At 42.8% G+C, this 16,270-nt stretch overlaps 1 protein-coding gene across 1 annotated transcript in view; it reads left to right on the top strand.

Moving 5' to 3' along the window:
* The window catches only part of SLC26A7 (solute carrier family 26 member 7), a 148,899-nt gene extending 132,854 nt beyond the window's left edge, over positions 1–16,045 (top strand). Inside the window, exons 16-19 of the mRNA XM_075549502.1 lie at positions 4,957–5,057; positions 10,784–10,838; positions 10,926–11,029; positions 11,637–16,045. Coding sequence (XP_075405617.1) covers positions 4,957–5,057; positions 10,784–10,838; positions 10,926–11,029; positions 11,637–11,672 — 296 coding nt within the window. The 3' untranslated portion in view covers positions 11,673–16,045. The remainder of the gene's footprint in view (positions 1–4,956; positions 5,058–10,783; positions 10,839–10,925; positions 11,030–11,636) is intronic.
* The last annotated feature ends 225 nt before the right edge of the window (positions 16,046–16,270 follow it).

Genomic DNA, 16,270 nt, shown 5'->3' with positions numbered 1-16,270 from the left:
TGTGATCAGGGGGTCCAACCCCTGAAGGAGAACATCAAGCTTGGCAAAGAAAAAAATGCAAGGAAAAAGATCCTAAGAGCGATGCTTTGTCACAGAGGTTGCAGCAATAGCGACATTACCATAGCTATGGTAATGAGGATGGACCGAGACTAGGCAGGGCTTTGTTCTGTTGTGCATAAGGTTGCTATGAATGGAAGCCACGGAACTCCTAACAACAAGACTGATAAGAAGAAAGAGATAAGGCATTAGTAATAAATATCAGGAACAACAAAAATACTTCAGATCTATTATGGATCTAAGTTTGTCTTTTCAAAGTGTTTGGTGGAACCTAAACTCCCATACCTTTGGATAGATGAGTACTGGTTTCTATTGAGTTGGCTAAGATTAATATACGATATAATTATTTTTGGCTCTGAACCTTCATTTGGATTCTTCTGTAGGAGCACTGTTGGTGTGGGGGTCAAGCACTAAGCTGCTAACCAAAAAGTCAGCAGTTCAAATCCGCCAGCCACTGCACAGGTTAAAGATGAAGCTTTCTGCTTCCCTACAGCTCTACGGCCACGGAAACCTGTAGAATTGCCATGAATGGGAGTTAATGACAGTGTGTGGCTAGAACATTCTACATCGTTTGACGACCAAATCTTTATATGTTCTTTAACCCTTCATAGAGAAATAAGAAAAGTTAAGGGACTCTCTCTGTGCTGTCTTATTGGTTAGAAATGTTTGTAAACAAGAAATTCATCCCTACAGAGTAATATACAGTCAAGTGCAGCCTGGAGTTTAGTTTCTTCAGCTATAAAATGGAAATCACAGGATAGTAAAACAGTTACTGTACACTTCACCTGCTCACATAGTGCCTTATGAATTTATAGAGTTGTTTTATTTATGCATACTTTTTCTCCATTAATTTGGTTTTTAGGAAAGGAATGCATTTTCAGTTTCCATTACTTTTTCCTTCATTGCCCAAGGTGCATCGTGTCAGTTAATGAACATTATAATAAGCAGTATCTGTATACTACTTGACACATTTCCAAAGGCCATTCTTCTAAATAACTCTGAAGTCAGTAAAAAATAAGAACTATGCCCCTGCACGTAGTTATCTAGTGCTGTTGCTCTTATTAGATGCCATCCAGTCAATTCTGACCCATAGCCTAACAGAATGAAACGCTGCCTGGTCTTGTACCATCCTCACAAATGTTCCTTTGCTTGAGCCCATGGGTGCAGCCACCGTGTCAATCCATCGCCTAATTCAGTGTCTAACTGTCACATGCATAGGAGGTGATGAAAATACTGTGGCTTGGCTCTGCTGCACCTTAGTCCTCAAAGTGGCACTTTAAAGAGACTTTATTAGCATGACAACTAGAACCCATTCCCCAATATGATTATGAAAAGAGGATGTATAATACATATTACTGGGGGGGTGGTATAGCAAGTGAAGAAACTGAGGTCCATATCAGACGGCTGACTTTCTCTGGATCATGCAGTTTATTAGGAGCAGAGTCTGGTATGGCAGGAAGTCAGGTAATAGGCATGCTGGTAAGCAGGCAGGCAGGAATGATACTTAAACTGTGTTTTAAGAATGTTGATCTGAATGCAGTCTGCAGGGAGGAAAGCATGAAAGGTGGGGTGAGATTTTATTGTCTTCTGCTTTGGTCATATGACAATGAAAATGAGAAAAAAGAGTCTTCAGAAGTGTGAAAAAGGCAGTCTGGGACTATTTAGGTGTTGGGGAAAGGGCAAATGCAATAAAAATTAATTTTTAAAATGGGATGCTCTACATTGGAATGAATAGGGAGCCCAGGGAGGCAGTTAAGAGGGAAGATAGGCTGTGCCAGGCTAGGCCTGGGTGATCTCCACCCGCAGCCGGGTCTGTCACAAGCAGGGTCTATCAAAATAAGAAACCATGGAGGTGAGGATAGTGCAGAGCTGAAGATTGGAAAGTTGAGAGAATGTGGCTGCTGGCTGGAGAGCCAAAGCTGGCCTGAGATCTGGGGCAGGCCAGAGAGCTGAGCAGGAGCAGGTTGGAGAACCACGAGCAGGCCCAGGATCTGTAGCAGGCTCATGAGCAGGCTGGAGGTCCTGAGCAGAGCTCTTGGCTTCTCTTGGCTGTGGCTTCCTAGCTGAGTCAGTTTCCAAGAACATCTTCAGCCAGTGACACCAAGACGATCAATCAATCTGCCCACCCTTGTATCCCCTTGGACCCCAAACATCAGAATTACAGGCCTGAGGAAGATGGGGGGGGGGGGAAGCTGTAGCATGGGTAACCCCACTTAAGAGAAGTGAAGTTGTATGTGAAAGGAAATAGTGGATTAGTGGATGGTGTAAGATATGGCATGAATAAATACGGGTTCCTGGGGCACAGGTTAGGGGAGGGCAGGATTAAAGGGAGCTGATGTCAAGGAATGCAAGAAGAAAGAAAGTGCTTTGACACTGATTGTGGTAGCAGTTGTATAGTGCTGCTTGATGTGATTAAATTATGAAATGTTATGACGTCTGTAAGCGCTCCCAATAAAATGATTAAAAAAGAGAGAGAGTGTGTGTGTAGATAAATTTAGCTTGGGGAGCATGTTTTCATTTCTGAGCACAAACTTGATGATCAGAATCTATGGAACTGGCTATGTAAATATTAAGATGGAAATCATGTTATTATTTCTTTAATGAGAATAAAATGTGATCACTTATAAACAAGTCTACCATATTTAGAAGTCTGTGCCTCAGAAAGTCTTTACTCACACTGTGTCCATGTCAACAGACCTCCTGGTGGCGTCTCTGTCGGTGTTGTGACTTGCCAGGCCCATTTCTACCACTACCGCCTCTGACCCTTCTCATTTCCTGTCATAAAGGCCTGTGTGATTATAATAGGCCTACCCAGGTCATCCAGGGCAACCTCCCCATCTCAAAAAAGAGCCAGTATTTAATCCATTTCTACTTGGATGTAACTGGATGTGTTTCACAGGAGAAGTGTCTTCTATGGAGGTTTCATGGGTGTGACACTGCAGAAGCACTTTGTGTTTCTAGGCACCTTGGGACGTATTCGGATTACCAACCTCTCAACGAATTGCCCAGTAAATAGACATGCCACCAGGGATTTCCCACTTTAGGACCCTTACTGTAAGCTAATTTGTGAAGTCTCTTTTGAGATAGCCAGCAACATGTTCACAGGTTCTGGGGTCTCAGATGCGGACATCTTTCCGCCCCGGCTATTGAGTTGATTCCTACTCTTAGTCATCCTCTAGGACAGAGTAGACCTGCTCTATGGGATTTCTGAGATTGTCAATCTTTGGGGGAGCGGATAGTCTCGTTTTTCTCCCTTGGAGCAACTGGTGGGCTTGAACTGCTAACCAAGAGGTTAGTAGCCCAACACTTACACCACGGAACCACTAGAGCCATGTGTGACATCTCTAGGGTTCTCTTATTGACTCTACCACACCAGGTTTCTGCTCTACTTCCTTAGTACTTTCTGCACATCTTGTCCTGTCCTCAGAACACCCCCTAGCTCAGATGACTCATTTTTCTGCTTGAATGTGAATCTTTTGAGAGCAAAGAGCAGTATCCCTTTTGTTCACAGCCTCCTTGCATCTCATAGAAAACTGCTTAGAGTAAGCCTTTAATACATCCATATTGACTAACTGCTTGAGTAAATGGGATGCACATCAGCATGCGCACATGTTGTCCAAAAATAGTGTTGTGGTTTGTCCAAAAGGTTTTTAAAAATCTCTTTATTTTCTTGCAAAATTAGGGAAGATCCAAATCCACTTCTGAATAGTTCATTGAAATCAAAAGACATGCATTCTTTTAAAAAATTATGAGTGACTTGCAGACTGTCAAGAAACAGAAAATACTACTGAATTATGCAGCTATGAATACTTTTTAATTAAAGATGTTAATGAATATTCCACAGGAAAGAGTTAGCTTCCACAGTCTGGAGTTCATTGCCCACCCACACCTGATGGCTCCTTTCTCACTGGAATGTTTTTGTAGATAAATCCATCATTTACCACACCCACACGGGTAGAGATTAGCTGGCTGCTTTCCATGTGCTCTCAGTTGACCTCGTTTTGCCTTAGGCAGGATGTTAGCTGGGCTTCTCCTTTCTTCCTGGATGATGCGATTTTATGACACTGCTCTGGTTGCTTGGAAGCTTAGACCATCAGGTCATCACTACCAAATCAGGACAACAGCAGAACTGAAAGGATAGCCCATGAAAGATAGTTTCATTTATCTTCGAAGGTTTCAGAGATGTCCAATATATTTACATTTTCATTTGAACGAGTTGGTTGCTTCCCCAAGAAGGTGGTTTTTTTCTTGGAAAAGCTCATGAGTCAAGTCCTAACACGACTCACCTTAAATTATTATCCACACTTTCATGACATATTTTTTTCTTTACTGTATTTCGTTCTTCCTGGATGGTCTGAAAGGCTACACATAGCTTTGATTAAGGGGGCATCAAGAGAAAACTCACTGTGAAATTAAAAGGCAATGCCAGCAGTGGTGTGAACTCACTCAGGATGGTCGAAGGGAAATGTTTGTGATCATAAATAAGGCCCAATGCTTTCATAGCTAATCATCCAATGACTGGTTAAAGGATGCAATACCGAGAATGACAACTGAAATTGAGATGTGAAAGAAAGGTATTAGGAGAGATTACAACAAACCAAAATTTGTTTCTTAAAGAACTTTGGGTACCTTTTTTATCCACCTGTTAGATCCAGAGATAAAGCTCTCTAGATTATTTTTTTCACCGTAGTGTTTTTAAGTTTATATTGACAAATATGTTTTTTTCTAAGGGTAGCTTCCAGAAGCACTGAATTAACAGACTCTCAGGTCGTTTTTGCCTGAGTGAAAAACAACCATGATTAACATGTTTGGAAAGGGGCTTGTTCTCACCATTTCAGAAAGTCATCAGTGGAAATCGCTGAGAGGTCTCCCGAACTCATGTCTCTATTTCTCCTACAGAAGAGGCTGCACCGCCCTGCCCACAAGAGAAGTCTGCTTTGATCCTGGACTGCAGTGGATTGACCTTTTATGACTCCTCTGGAGTCTCCATGCTGATTGAGGTATTTACATTCCGTCCCTTACTTCGATAACCAGGATGTTCACCATCTACCATCACAACTCCAGGGCCTGGGGCCTGTTCATTTCATTATTGAACTCTTTGGCTTTCTCCCAAGGACCCTGGACGTTATATCTCAGAGTTGCTTTCAGGAAATTCTTTAATCTTCTAGCTGGGGGTGTGGGGGTGTGGTGGAGAGGGACAGTGGGGGCAGATGGGGGCATTCACGGAACGTCGTTAGAGAGAACAGAAAGTGAACTTGAGATGCAGTTGGCATAGAACCGGTTCAGGAAACTTGTGGAAGGTTAGGTGAAGACCCTTCTAGGGCAGGTTCTTGTTGGGTCCGATTGAGTCGGCTCCCACTCATGGTGCTGTGACGGACAACAGTGCGAGACAAGGCCTGGTCCTGTGCATCCTCACGACCTGGTAAGCTCATGTGCATTGTTGCTGCCACTCCGCCCACCCATCTCATGAAGGGTCTGATTCTTTTTCCGTTCCCCACTGATTTACCAGTCACGACGTCCTTGTCCAGGTGCTGGTCTCTCTTGGCAGCATGCCCACAGTACATGGGACCAAGTCTCGCCCTCCTCACAGTCAGCCTGGCTCTCCTGCTTTTACAACAGGGTCTGTTCCGGAAGTCCACAGCACTTCCGATAGTTTCCACCAGCAGCAGAATTCAAGTACATCAGTTCTTCTGTGGTTTTCTTTATTCATTGTCCAGCTTTCACATGCAGGCCACCGATTGAAAACACCCTGGCTCAGAGCAGCACCCCGTCGTCCTCTTTGCTCTTCAGCCCTTGAAAGAGTTCTTGGGCTGCCGACGAGACCCGTGCCAGAGGCATTTGATTTCTGGACTGCAGCTTCCAGGCCCGTTGATTGCGGATCAAGCAAAATGAAATCCCTGGCAATTTCAATCTTTTCTTTGCCAATCACTCGGCCTGAATAGGAGTAGTTGTTAGGTATCACTAAGTCCATGGTGCCTTAGAGAGCCCCTGCATAGAGTAGAATTAAACACTGCTTTAGGATCTAAATATCTAAAAGCCTCCATTCATCCTCAGTTTTCCTTATTTGTCTTTCACACACATACAAAAAGTTTGAAAGTTCCATGATTTGACATCTTTGTTTTTAACATATTAGAGGACTTTTTTTTTCTTTTTTGCAGACTTGCCCAATACGCTTGGGACTTGGTGACAGGAGGTGTAAAATATACCAAGATACCATTCCTTGTCTTGTAAATGTTACCTGAATGAGGTTTCTTTTTTCTCTGTTTCCTTTGATTCTGGTGGCTGCATTTCTGCCCTATTATCTCTGTGGAGTTCTGTAATCAAGATGTGCAAAAAAGAAACACTCCCATTATTTCTTTACAGTTGACTTGCCTTACAAGCATTCTTTGCCAATTAAAGGTTTAAGCTGGACCCTTTTGGATTTTAAAAAATTAAGTTTTAGAAAAGTCTTAGGCAAATAATTCATCTCCATCTTGATATCTTCCCTTGCTCACCATCGATCCCTAACATTGGGGGATAGGGCCATCTTGAGGGGAGAGCCGCATCTGTTCCTCAATCTTCCAGTGGCTCATGTTACATACGTTGTTGTTTTTTTAGGTGCCATTGAGTCGGTTCTGACCCATAACAACCCAATGTACAACAGGACAAAACGCTTTCAGTTCCGTACTGCACTATTATCACAACTATTCCTATGCTCGAGCCCACTGTTGTAGCCACTGTGTGGTAGTTACATAATCTGATGCCAATTTGAGGATTCAGAGTGAAGGGTGGAGTCTAGGCTGTAAGTCAGGTCACAGCCAATGAGGCCTCTGTGTGGGCATGGCCTTCTCCTGAGGATTTTGGGAATTCTAGTTTCCTCCTTGGAGATAGAAGACAAACTCTCTCTCTCTCTCTCTTTCTCTCTCCTCACTCCCTGAGAGACACTCTACTGACAAGACACATGGTACTATGCTGATAGATTTCCATGCCCTGAGAGCTGGAGAAGCCATGTGGAGACCCCTGCCAGCACTAAGATGCTTACAATGCCAATGGATCCACTAGACTTCCCACCCACTGGCCTGTGATCTTATCTGCATTCAGCATCATTGCATGTGTTTCCTGAGTCTGAAGAGGACTTTATAGATTGGTATTAGTTAGACATATGAGTTAATATTGGACTTATGGACTTGATCTGGACTGGGCTGGGATGTTTTCTCCATATTCAGTTGCACTTATATACAAAGTTCTATCTTATACACATGAGTCTCTATGAATTTGTTTCTCTAGTCCACCCAGACTAACACACCCTGTGTCCATTCATCTTGTCGAGGGCTTTCCTTTTTTGGCTGCCCCTCTACTCACCAGAAAGGATGTCCTTCTCCAGGGAGCCTCTCCTGATCCCATGTCTAAAGTATGTGAGAGGAAGCCTGGCCATCCTGGCCTCTAGGGAGCACTCTGGCCGAACTTCTTCCAAGACAGATTGGTTTGGCTCTTCAGCAGTCCATGGTACTTTCAATATTCTTCTCTGAGACCGCAATTCAAATACGTTGTTTCTTCTTTCTTCCTTATTCAGTGCCCAGCTTTTCTTTTATTCACTATGTCACCGGTTACTGAGTGCTTAGCCTAATGCCACCCTTGGGTGTCTGCTTCCCAATATGTGTTCTTTCCCCAGGATATTTTTCTTTTCTGGGACTCCAAGAGTCTTATCCAGTGCATGTGTGTCTTTGTATTCAGCCACTTCTTCAAAACCTTAAGGGCATGTCTGAAGCTCTTTCTCTGCTTATCACTTTTCTTCCTTGACTCGGGCTCTCCCTGCACTCCGCGGTGTCAGTGCAGCGGAGCCCCCGTCGTTTGTGTGGGTCTTCCTCATCATGGCGCAGGTAGGGCATGGTGGCAGAAAGGTGAGGTGATGATGGGGATTACCTCGTTTGTCTTCCTTCTCTTCCAGGGCTCAGTCTTACACTGCTTGTAGCCCAATGCCAGAGCTGTAGTCCAAAGATACGTTTACCAGGTGGCTACTTAGTTGTTGTGCATGGGGTGTTTCTGTTTGATCATGTCAGGTACTCCTCAAGGCCAGGAATGGAAATCTGACCATAATGCTTTTCTCCTTCATACACTTGCATATTCTTTAAGAGCAGGTGTGAAAGACAATGTCTACAAGTATCATTTTTTAGAGACACCGTAATACTCACTGACAATGACTTTAAAGAGTTAAGATCAGTAGTCATTGAAGGTCTTCATTTTAAATAAGACTAGATGATTCTGATGCAGGGGTTTTAGGAATCTTTTGAGAATTACAAGTTCAGGGTTGTTCTTTTAATGCAAAGACCAGCAAGTATATATAATTTTTATCCAATTGCATTTCACATTTGTTTCTGACTATGCTGTAATATTTATTGGATGCCCTCTCCAGACACTAAAAATCAGAACCTAGTGTTCCTAATAGAGGGAAAATAGTTTGGGGCTCCGATTAAGCTTAGGTTCAGATTCAGATCAGTCCAAACAATGTAGGTACTGAACAGAGAAAAGACTTTATTTTCAAGCATTTTAATTGTCTTACTATTCTATAAAATGGCACATATCAATATTATGATAGCATAAATCAACTGATGTGGTTTATTTTTAAATTTGCAGAAAACTATACTTATCTTTGGTGTGGTGTTTTTCATTCACATATACAAGTCCAGTAGTTTTATATTGGTTTGCTTTTTAAATGATCTTGTGACTGCTTGGCTTATTTCATCATCGTTATGATGACGTTAAGGAGCCCTGCTGCTGTCAGAGGTAAGTTGCCTGTAAACTGGAAGGTTGGCAGTCAAGCCCACCCCGTGGTTCTGCCAGAGAGTGACCTGCTGATTGGCTTCCGTCCTCCTCTGTCACACCAGGTCACCACATGTTGCCGTTGAACCAATGGCCCCACTAGCACACAGACATGACCATCTAGGCCAGTTAACTCAAGCTTTAGAGATAGGCAAAGCTGGGTCTAAAGAATAGCGTATGCTAGTTCTGTGATGTTGGCCCACATATCTGTTTGCCTTTTTTGTAACTGAAGTACAAATACCCACTTTATCAAGTTATGATGAGGCCCAGGAAGGACACATTCCATAGAAAGCACATAACAAAATGTTTATCCCTTAGTGGATCTTCCAGAATGCTAGCTGCTCTTCTTCTGATGTTACAGGAGCCATTTCTTAAAGGGAAGATGCTATTCCCGGCACAGATAGTGTCGCTTGGTCCCAGCCAACCTGGGCGAGGGCGCAGAGCCACGGGCTTTCATTAGGCAGGTGTGCCTTCCTGCTTACTGACGACATTCCCTGACTTGTTTCCCTAGTCACCGCAGTCAAAGGAACATCCTCCAGGGAGCTGTAGGCCAGAGGAAGTGGGATGACCTCTATTTATTCTTGTATCTGGCATGCTGAGGGGTCAGTGAACTGGAGATTATGTTTATGGGCTTCAACAAACCACCCGTAGCAATGAGCCTGTGCTTCACTGAGCTTAAGAAAGAAGTCAAGCACTGGCAGGTCACCCTGAATTAATCACTTTAACTTCCAGAAACAAGAGCCATTTATTCCACAGTAAAGTCTCCTCTTATGTTTGTGCATATGTATATATTAATCCATTTACCTACCTTACTTACGTATCTATTTATTTATAAAGTATTTCTCACTTCTCTGCCTGTAATGCCAGAGGGATATAAAGGAAGTGCTCAATAAATTGTGATGAGTCTTAGAATGGGTTAAAAATCCAGCTTTTTACGCTTCAAATGTAAGATACATGTTTATTATTTAACTAAACCCACTCTCCTGTAACTATAATGCCAGGATTCCCTTTTACTCCATTTCATGGCTGGCTGTGATATGGATGAGTTTACGATGGGGACCATCACTAAATTGGTCCTAGATGAGATTTCCCATGACTTACACAAAGGGAGACTAAAGCAGCCTAAGCAAATTAGCGAGGATTTCTGACCGTCAGTGAACTATAAGAACGACGTGGGTGGCATGCTTGCCTGGGATTGTAGTGAAGTCCTCAGGTAGTACCACCTTCAGTGTACTTTGCAAGCTGTTGAAGTTGATGGAAGCTTTACTGTGAGAAGGCTCCTGGGTGAAGTAGTGGGTTAGCCCTGTGCCAGCTCACCATGAGAGCATCATTCCCAACCCACCAGTTGTCGCTGGAGAAAGAGGAGGCTGCCCGCCCTTACAGAGATTCAGTTTTGGAAACCCACGGGGGAAGTTCTACTAGGTCTTAGCGGGTCACTCTGAGTCAGAACAGACTTGATGGCAATGGGTTTTGTGTTTGTTTGTTTTACAGTTATTGCAAGTAGTAGCTCAGTAGCCTTTATCATTTTCTCAAATGGGTCCTTGACTTCCAATAAAAGAAGGTTGAGAGCAATTTAAAAAAAAATTTCTCTTATAGGGAAGGAAATGTTACGCTCCTGTTTTTTAAAAATGAAGTAGAAATTGGAAGCAGACAAATGTAGTGGCTGTCAAGGTCAATGCCCCCTGCATTAGTCTCAGTTGGCTGAAGCAAGTCTCCTTTATTTACCAGGTGAAGCATGACTGTGTAACAATAGCTCCCTCTGGTGGTGTGACTTCATAAGCCTTGGACACACACACACACACACACACACACACACACACACACACATTTTATCTAGAAATGTTCACAGTTTCTTCTGAAACTCATCGTGTGCCTTACAGCCAGTTGTCCTGAATTAATTGTTGGTATACACTTTCAATCCCTCCAGGTTTACATGGAATGTAAGAACAGGAGTGTGGATCTAGCCTTAGCGCATTGCTCAGGTAAGAGAGGGACCGTGGCTCACACTGGGTAGGACCGGTTTGCAGTTCTCTGCATCTTGATGATGACCTGCCTGTGCTTTGTTACAGCTTCCTTGATCAAAGCAATGCAGTACTGTGGAAACCTAGACTTAGAGAAACCAATCTTTTTTGAATCAGTATCTTCTGCAATCAGTACTATTCATTCAAATAAGGTGAGTTAACACAAAAGTTAGCACGGGTTCTAATGGAGTTGCCATTGTTCTTTCACTGTGGCACTGCTGTAAGGGATGGATCAAGAGCTCATGCTTATTTCCTCTGAAGTAGTTAGTTTACTGTGCCAGCCTGGCCGATAAACACATGTGGGTTAATTGAAGCGTGGAGGGATAGATGGCTCAGTGAGCCTCGCCTTTCTAGTTCTTGGGTTTCTTTCCTGATGGTCGGACCAGGGTGCAGCTGCCTTAGCCAGTTCCCTGCTTCAGCTGGCAAGGCTCACGTTCTGCAAGACATCTCCGAGGAGAAGCTGCATGGACCTACCCCGATGCAGCACTGGGTGCTGGAGCAGCAGTGTGGAGACCCCTGCCAGCGCTGAGATGCTTCCACATTCACTGGCTCGGCGTTCCTCCTGCAGTCGGCATCATTGCGTGTACTTTTGTGAGATGGAGGAGGACTTTGTTAATTGGTGTCAGACAAGTGGCTAATGTTGGACATGTGGGTTTGGGGCAACACTGGGTTGGGATGTATAAAACTCTCTCTTATACACATGAGTTTCTGTGGATTTGTTTCTCTAAAGTACCCAGACTAACATATCCTCTATTTCAGAACGTGGACAAACTCAGCGAGCACAGTGAGGTGTGAGGACCTTTGGCCGCGGGACAGAGCTTGTCTGGCAATGCTGGGGAGACACGGAGCTTCGGCACTCTGCACGGTGCTGTTGTTGGGGTGAGATTCTATAGAGGACCTCTACTACGATAAGCATAATGTGACTCGCGACCCGTAGAGCCACTTGTTAAGATTTGCCAATGACTTTAAAATGTCTTTGTTAGCAAGAAGATGCACTTAGTAGGTTATTGTGTAGTTATATATATGTATATACATATATATGTGTCATCATAAGCATTTAGTTTGAGTGTACTGAAAGGTAAACCTGTCTCCCTTTTACCATAGTATTCTGTGTTATTTTATTTCTATTTCGTTATTAATTGGTGAGAAACACCTATCCACACAATAAACATTTTGACCTATTTCTTAGACATTAAAAACAACACAAAAAAACCCCAGGATGGTTTATCTTTAACTCATACATAAAAACAAGTTATAAAACAAGCCCTTTTATTGCACCCTCCCTCTACTTAAAAAAAACTCCATTAGACACCCGTTAAGTCCTAATTTATACAGTATGCTATCAAATTAATAGAGTAATAAATTCATTAGAACAAATATCAAATGAGAAGCAATTTTGTCCACACAAACAGTTGTCCTTCTATCTGGAGGATAATGGACCCCCGATTGACTCCAATTTTTAATATTAGTCTGCTTTGTGGTGAATCTTGGAAACACTTTTACTCTCTTCACACCAGCAGATCTAGTCACCGTCTTCCCACCCCAGTAAGAGGTGCCGTGGGAGTCACAGAATTTACAGATTTTTCACTAATATGATCTTTGGATGTGAAAATACCGTCAGTAGTGCGATTTCAGTGTAAAATTAAATGTAGCAGTTTCAGACCTCTCTGTTTCCCAGTGGCAGATAACATAATCCAGTTATCTATCTATATTCATAAAATAGATACATTCCCATTGTATGTCTTCTGCTCTCCCTTTTTGGGGTGAGGGTTAGAGTCGGACTTGGGTATGTGTTCATCTGTAAGCTCACCAAATGCAGTAAAATCGGCAAGTAAACGCCACAGTCCTGCTTGAACCAATAGATTTTTGTTTGTTTTCAATCACACACAAGTTCGTTGTTTCACTTTTTAACATAGCAAATGGTTTGAAGAGAAGTCACTTTCAAAGATAAGTGTAGACACATCATTGTGTTTACATCATGACGCAATTCTAGAAAGTAAGCCAAAGGAACTTTTAGGCAAGTTTGAGAAGGATTTTGAGAGGACTGGCCATTTCGGCATTTTCCTCGGTTTCTCGGTAAGAGTTAGTGCTCATTCGGGTGTCTCCAGGGCTGTAAAGGAGTGGTCCCGAGCAAACCTGTGGGAAGCATTCGTGTGGTCCTTACGCCCAACATTGTGTACCAGGAAGACAAATGTGATCAAATAAAAAGGGAAGAGTAGAACAATGTTTTCAGTTCTCCTAACTGAGTCCTAACAACCGCCCGGTGTCCAAAACCTAGTTCACTCCCTCAATGACTGACTTAGAGGAGAGGGACTCCATCACATGCCACTCCTACCATATACTGTGGAAGGGAAGGGTGAAAGGAACCATGGGAGGTCAAACTGCCTGAGAGGAAGGAATTGTGCTCTGCATCGTTCACTTGAATTAATCCTGTGCTGGGTGGGGGTAAAATTTACCATCCCAATCATCCATTGGTTACTGACAAGTAAACATGAGTCAAGAAGAGTCAAGAAAAGAAATGATATTTGCTCCTATCAATTAGGAGGCGGGGTGGGGCTGTGGTGAAGTGCTAACTGAAGGGCTAGAGATTGAAACCAGCCAGTCACTGTAGTAGTCTTCTTCTAGAAAGGATTCCCAGCCCCGTGGGGGTAGTCCTAGTCTGCCCTCGACAGTTGCTATGAGCCAGCGCAGGCGCACAGTAAGGAGGAGGATGGACAGAGGGGCATTTGGCTATGCAGCTGCAGCCCATAATGGAATTCATGCCCTACTGACATTTCCTCATTTAGAGATGATGACCGTGAGGACTCTAGAATCATCCGCTTAATTGATAGATGATTTGCCCCCTTTCATGATGGAAGGTGACGCAGCACTGACTGGGCAGTTGTGCGTGAGTGCATTTTACGATTCACGGTGCAAGCCGAGTAGACACAACTGAAAGCCAGTTCCTTGGATGTCGAATGCGTTAATTTTCTTAGAGGGAAAAAACAACAAACCAAACCATGTACCTTAGAAGCCACTTCCCCTCCGTCGCCTTGTGGGTTCCAAGCCTTCAGGGCACGATGACCGGAGAAACTCCCTAGAATTGAGTTCTGAAAAATCCAAGGGTTACATATCATACGTAGACCCACGGGATTCCAAAATAGACGTGTTCTCCCCCCCACCCCCCACCCCAAAGCAGGCCTTAGCGACAATATGGGCTATAGCGACCACGGGTCCAACATGCTTCCAGTGTTGTAGTTATTTTATGAGATTAGCTTATTTTATACATGATAAAGGACTTCCCTATTGCTTATTATGGTAAAATAAAATTGGGAAAAAACTTAAAAGGACTTATAAGAGTGCTGAAACCCACATGGAACAGTATACATAAACTAAATACGTAAGCCTAAACTACGTAACCAGGAAAAGCCGAGTAACCTTGCATCTATGCAAATGACATGTCTTCAAATTTCCCCAGTTCATTTTCATTGTAAAGGTTATTTGCCCCTGATTGTATGAATCCTGTGTTATAAGATCTAGCTTGAATGAGTCTCCAGTAATTTATTAGACACAACTCTGTAATTACACATTGTAATAATGAAGAAAGTAATCTTTCTTCTTTAATGAAAACATGAATGTATTAATATCCTATATGGATAGTGTATGACATTTAGTTGGTTACCCAAAATATATCAGTATGTGGTTGAAATTAGAAACACACACAATATATTCTATGAGATGAGGATCTCATGAAACATACAAGGGAAAGTCAAAAAGTATTGCTACTGGAGGTTCTAGTTCATGCTTGTAAGAGTTTGTTTTGTTTTTTTTAAAGAAACTTTTAACTTGTCTTTGGCATCAGTTGATGGCTGTTAACAAGTTCTCACAGTAGTGCGCTTGTCCTGGCCTTGTTAAGGTGCTCTCAAAGAAAGAGAGAAGGCACAGAAAGAAGGGTGGGAGAGAGGGAGGAAAGATGGACAAAGAAATAAAAGGCTACTAGAGGTGCCATGGGAAAAAAAGACTATGAGATCAGGGCTAATGCCAAATTTTAGTAGAAGTAGACATCATCCCACATCATTCAAGGTAACATGAAAGCTGTCCCACATAAAATAGGTTTCAGATGGATCAAGCATTTTAAGGAAGGGTTGGGAGGCCGCAAGGATGAGCCGAGAGGGAAAACTGTCAACCAAGCCGAATGAGGAGATGGGCTGAAATGTAGAAATGGCAGAAAGGAAACCATAAGAATCCCATCGGAGAAAACCAGGAGGTTTCCATCCAAAGAAAGCCACCAAGCTGAGATTTCATATTGTTTGAACTTTCGAGTGTAAGTGGACACATTGGCCTCAGCGAGCTTTTGGCTCAACCGGTGCCAAAAGCATGGAGTGAAGATCAGCTATTTCCTAGAAAGTCCATCCGTCTAATGAGGACGAGTTTATCAAAGGAAGCCTAACCAGGGATGGCTTTGGATTGACTTCTACCATCCAGAGAAGAAGGTCCACTCAAACAGTGGGTCCCTGCGGGGTCAGGTACATAGAAGCAAGAGAGGTCAATGCAGGAAGTTCTGGGTAATCCTGAGAGATTCTCTGGAAGGACACAGGATGATTATAGGGGTTTACTATGAAGAAGTTTAAGAAAACTGAAAACTATGTTGGTGAGAAGAGGGCCAAGAAAGTCGTGCCAATGAGGGTTCTTTGTTCACCATAATGCACTTTGAGGGGTGCCAGGGCTGCCTAGGAGAACCTTCTTGGGAAACCTTACTTCATCCATGCACCCCAAGCCCCGGCCTCGCCCCTTCACTATCGCTGCTCATGCTCCCCCAAACTTAAAGAATATTTAAAAGGATCACAATTTGGGTCCCTGAAAAACACACACTGTCATTTTGATGTGGTGGGAATCAAAGTGTGTACAATTCTTTGGGGAAGGGTCAGAGAAATGAAAAGATGTCTCAGAAAGGAACAGGCCTAGCAGGAGGCTGTATTGTGAAACAAACCACTTCACATTTTGATAGTTTTGTTTAATAAACGTTACTAGAATTTTGTAGCAATACTTTCTGACTCACTCTTGTAGAATATGCTTTTTGGCGATGAATTTTTGCCAGATTTCAAATAGGAAGTTAAGTGGTGCTTTTACAATCCAGAGACTTTTAGTTAAAAATCACTTAGTTTATTATACTGCACTTATTTTATGTTTGACAATGGATTTAACTATCTTTTTTATAAATCTTTGTACTCACTTAGCATGTAACAACCAATTTACATGGAAATAAATTGAACTATGATAACTATTATATTTCAATGAATTGTGTCCATCTTTCATTTATTTACTTGCTTGCAAATCAAATGGCATACACTGCTTCCTTAGACTGACCACATTGCTATGTGTTGAAGATTCCTAAAAGTATCCATTTTTCTTTG

Source organism: Tenrec ecaudatus, chromosome 5 (assembly GCF_050624435.1).
Source record: "Tenrec ecaudatus isolate mTenEca1 chromosome 5, mTenEca1.hap1, whole genome shotgun sequence".
Classification (NCBI taxonomy): Eukaryota; Metazoa; Chordata; class Mammalia; order Afrosoricida; family Tenrecidae; genus Tenrec; species Tenrec ecaudatus.
Note: the sequence above shows the minus strand (reverse complement) of the source record. Positions and strands in the feature narration are given on the sequence as shown.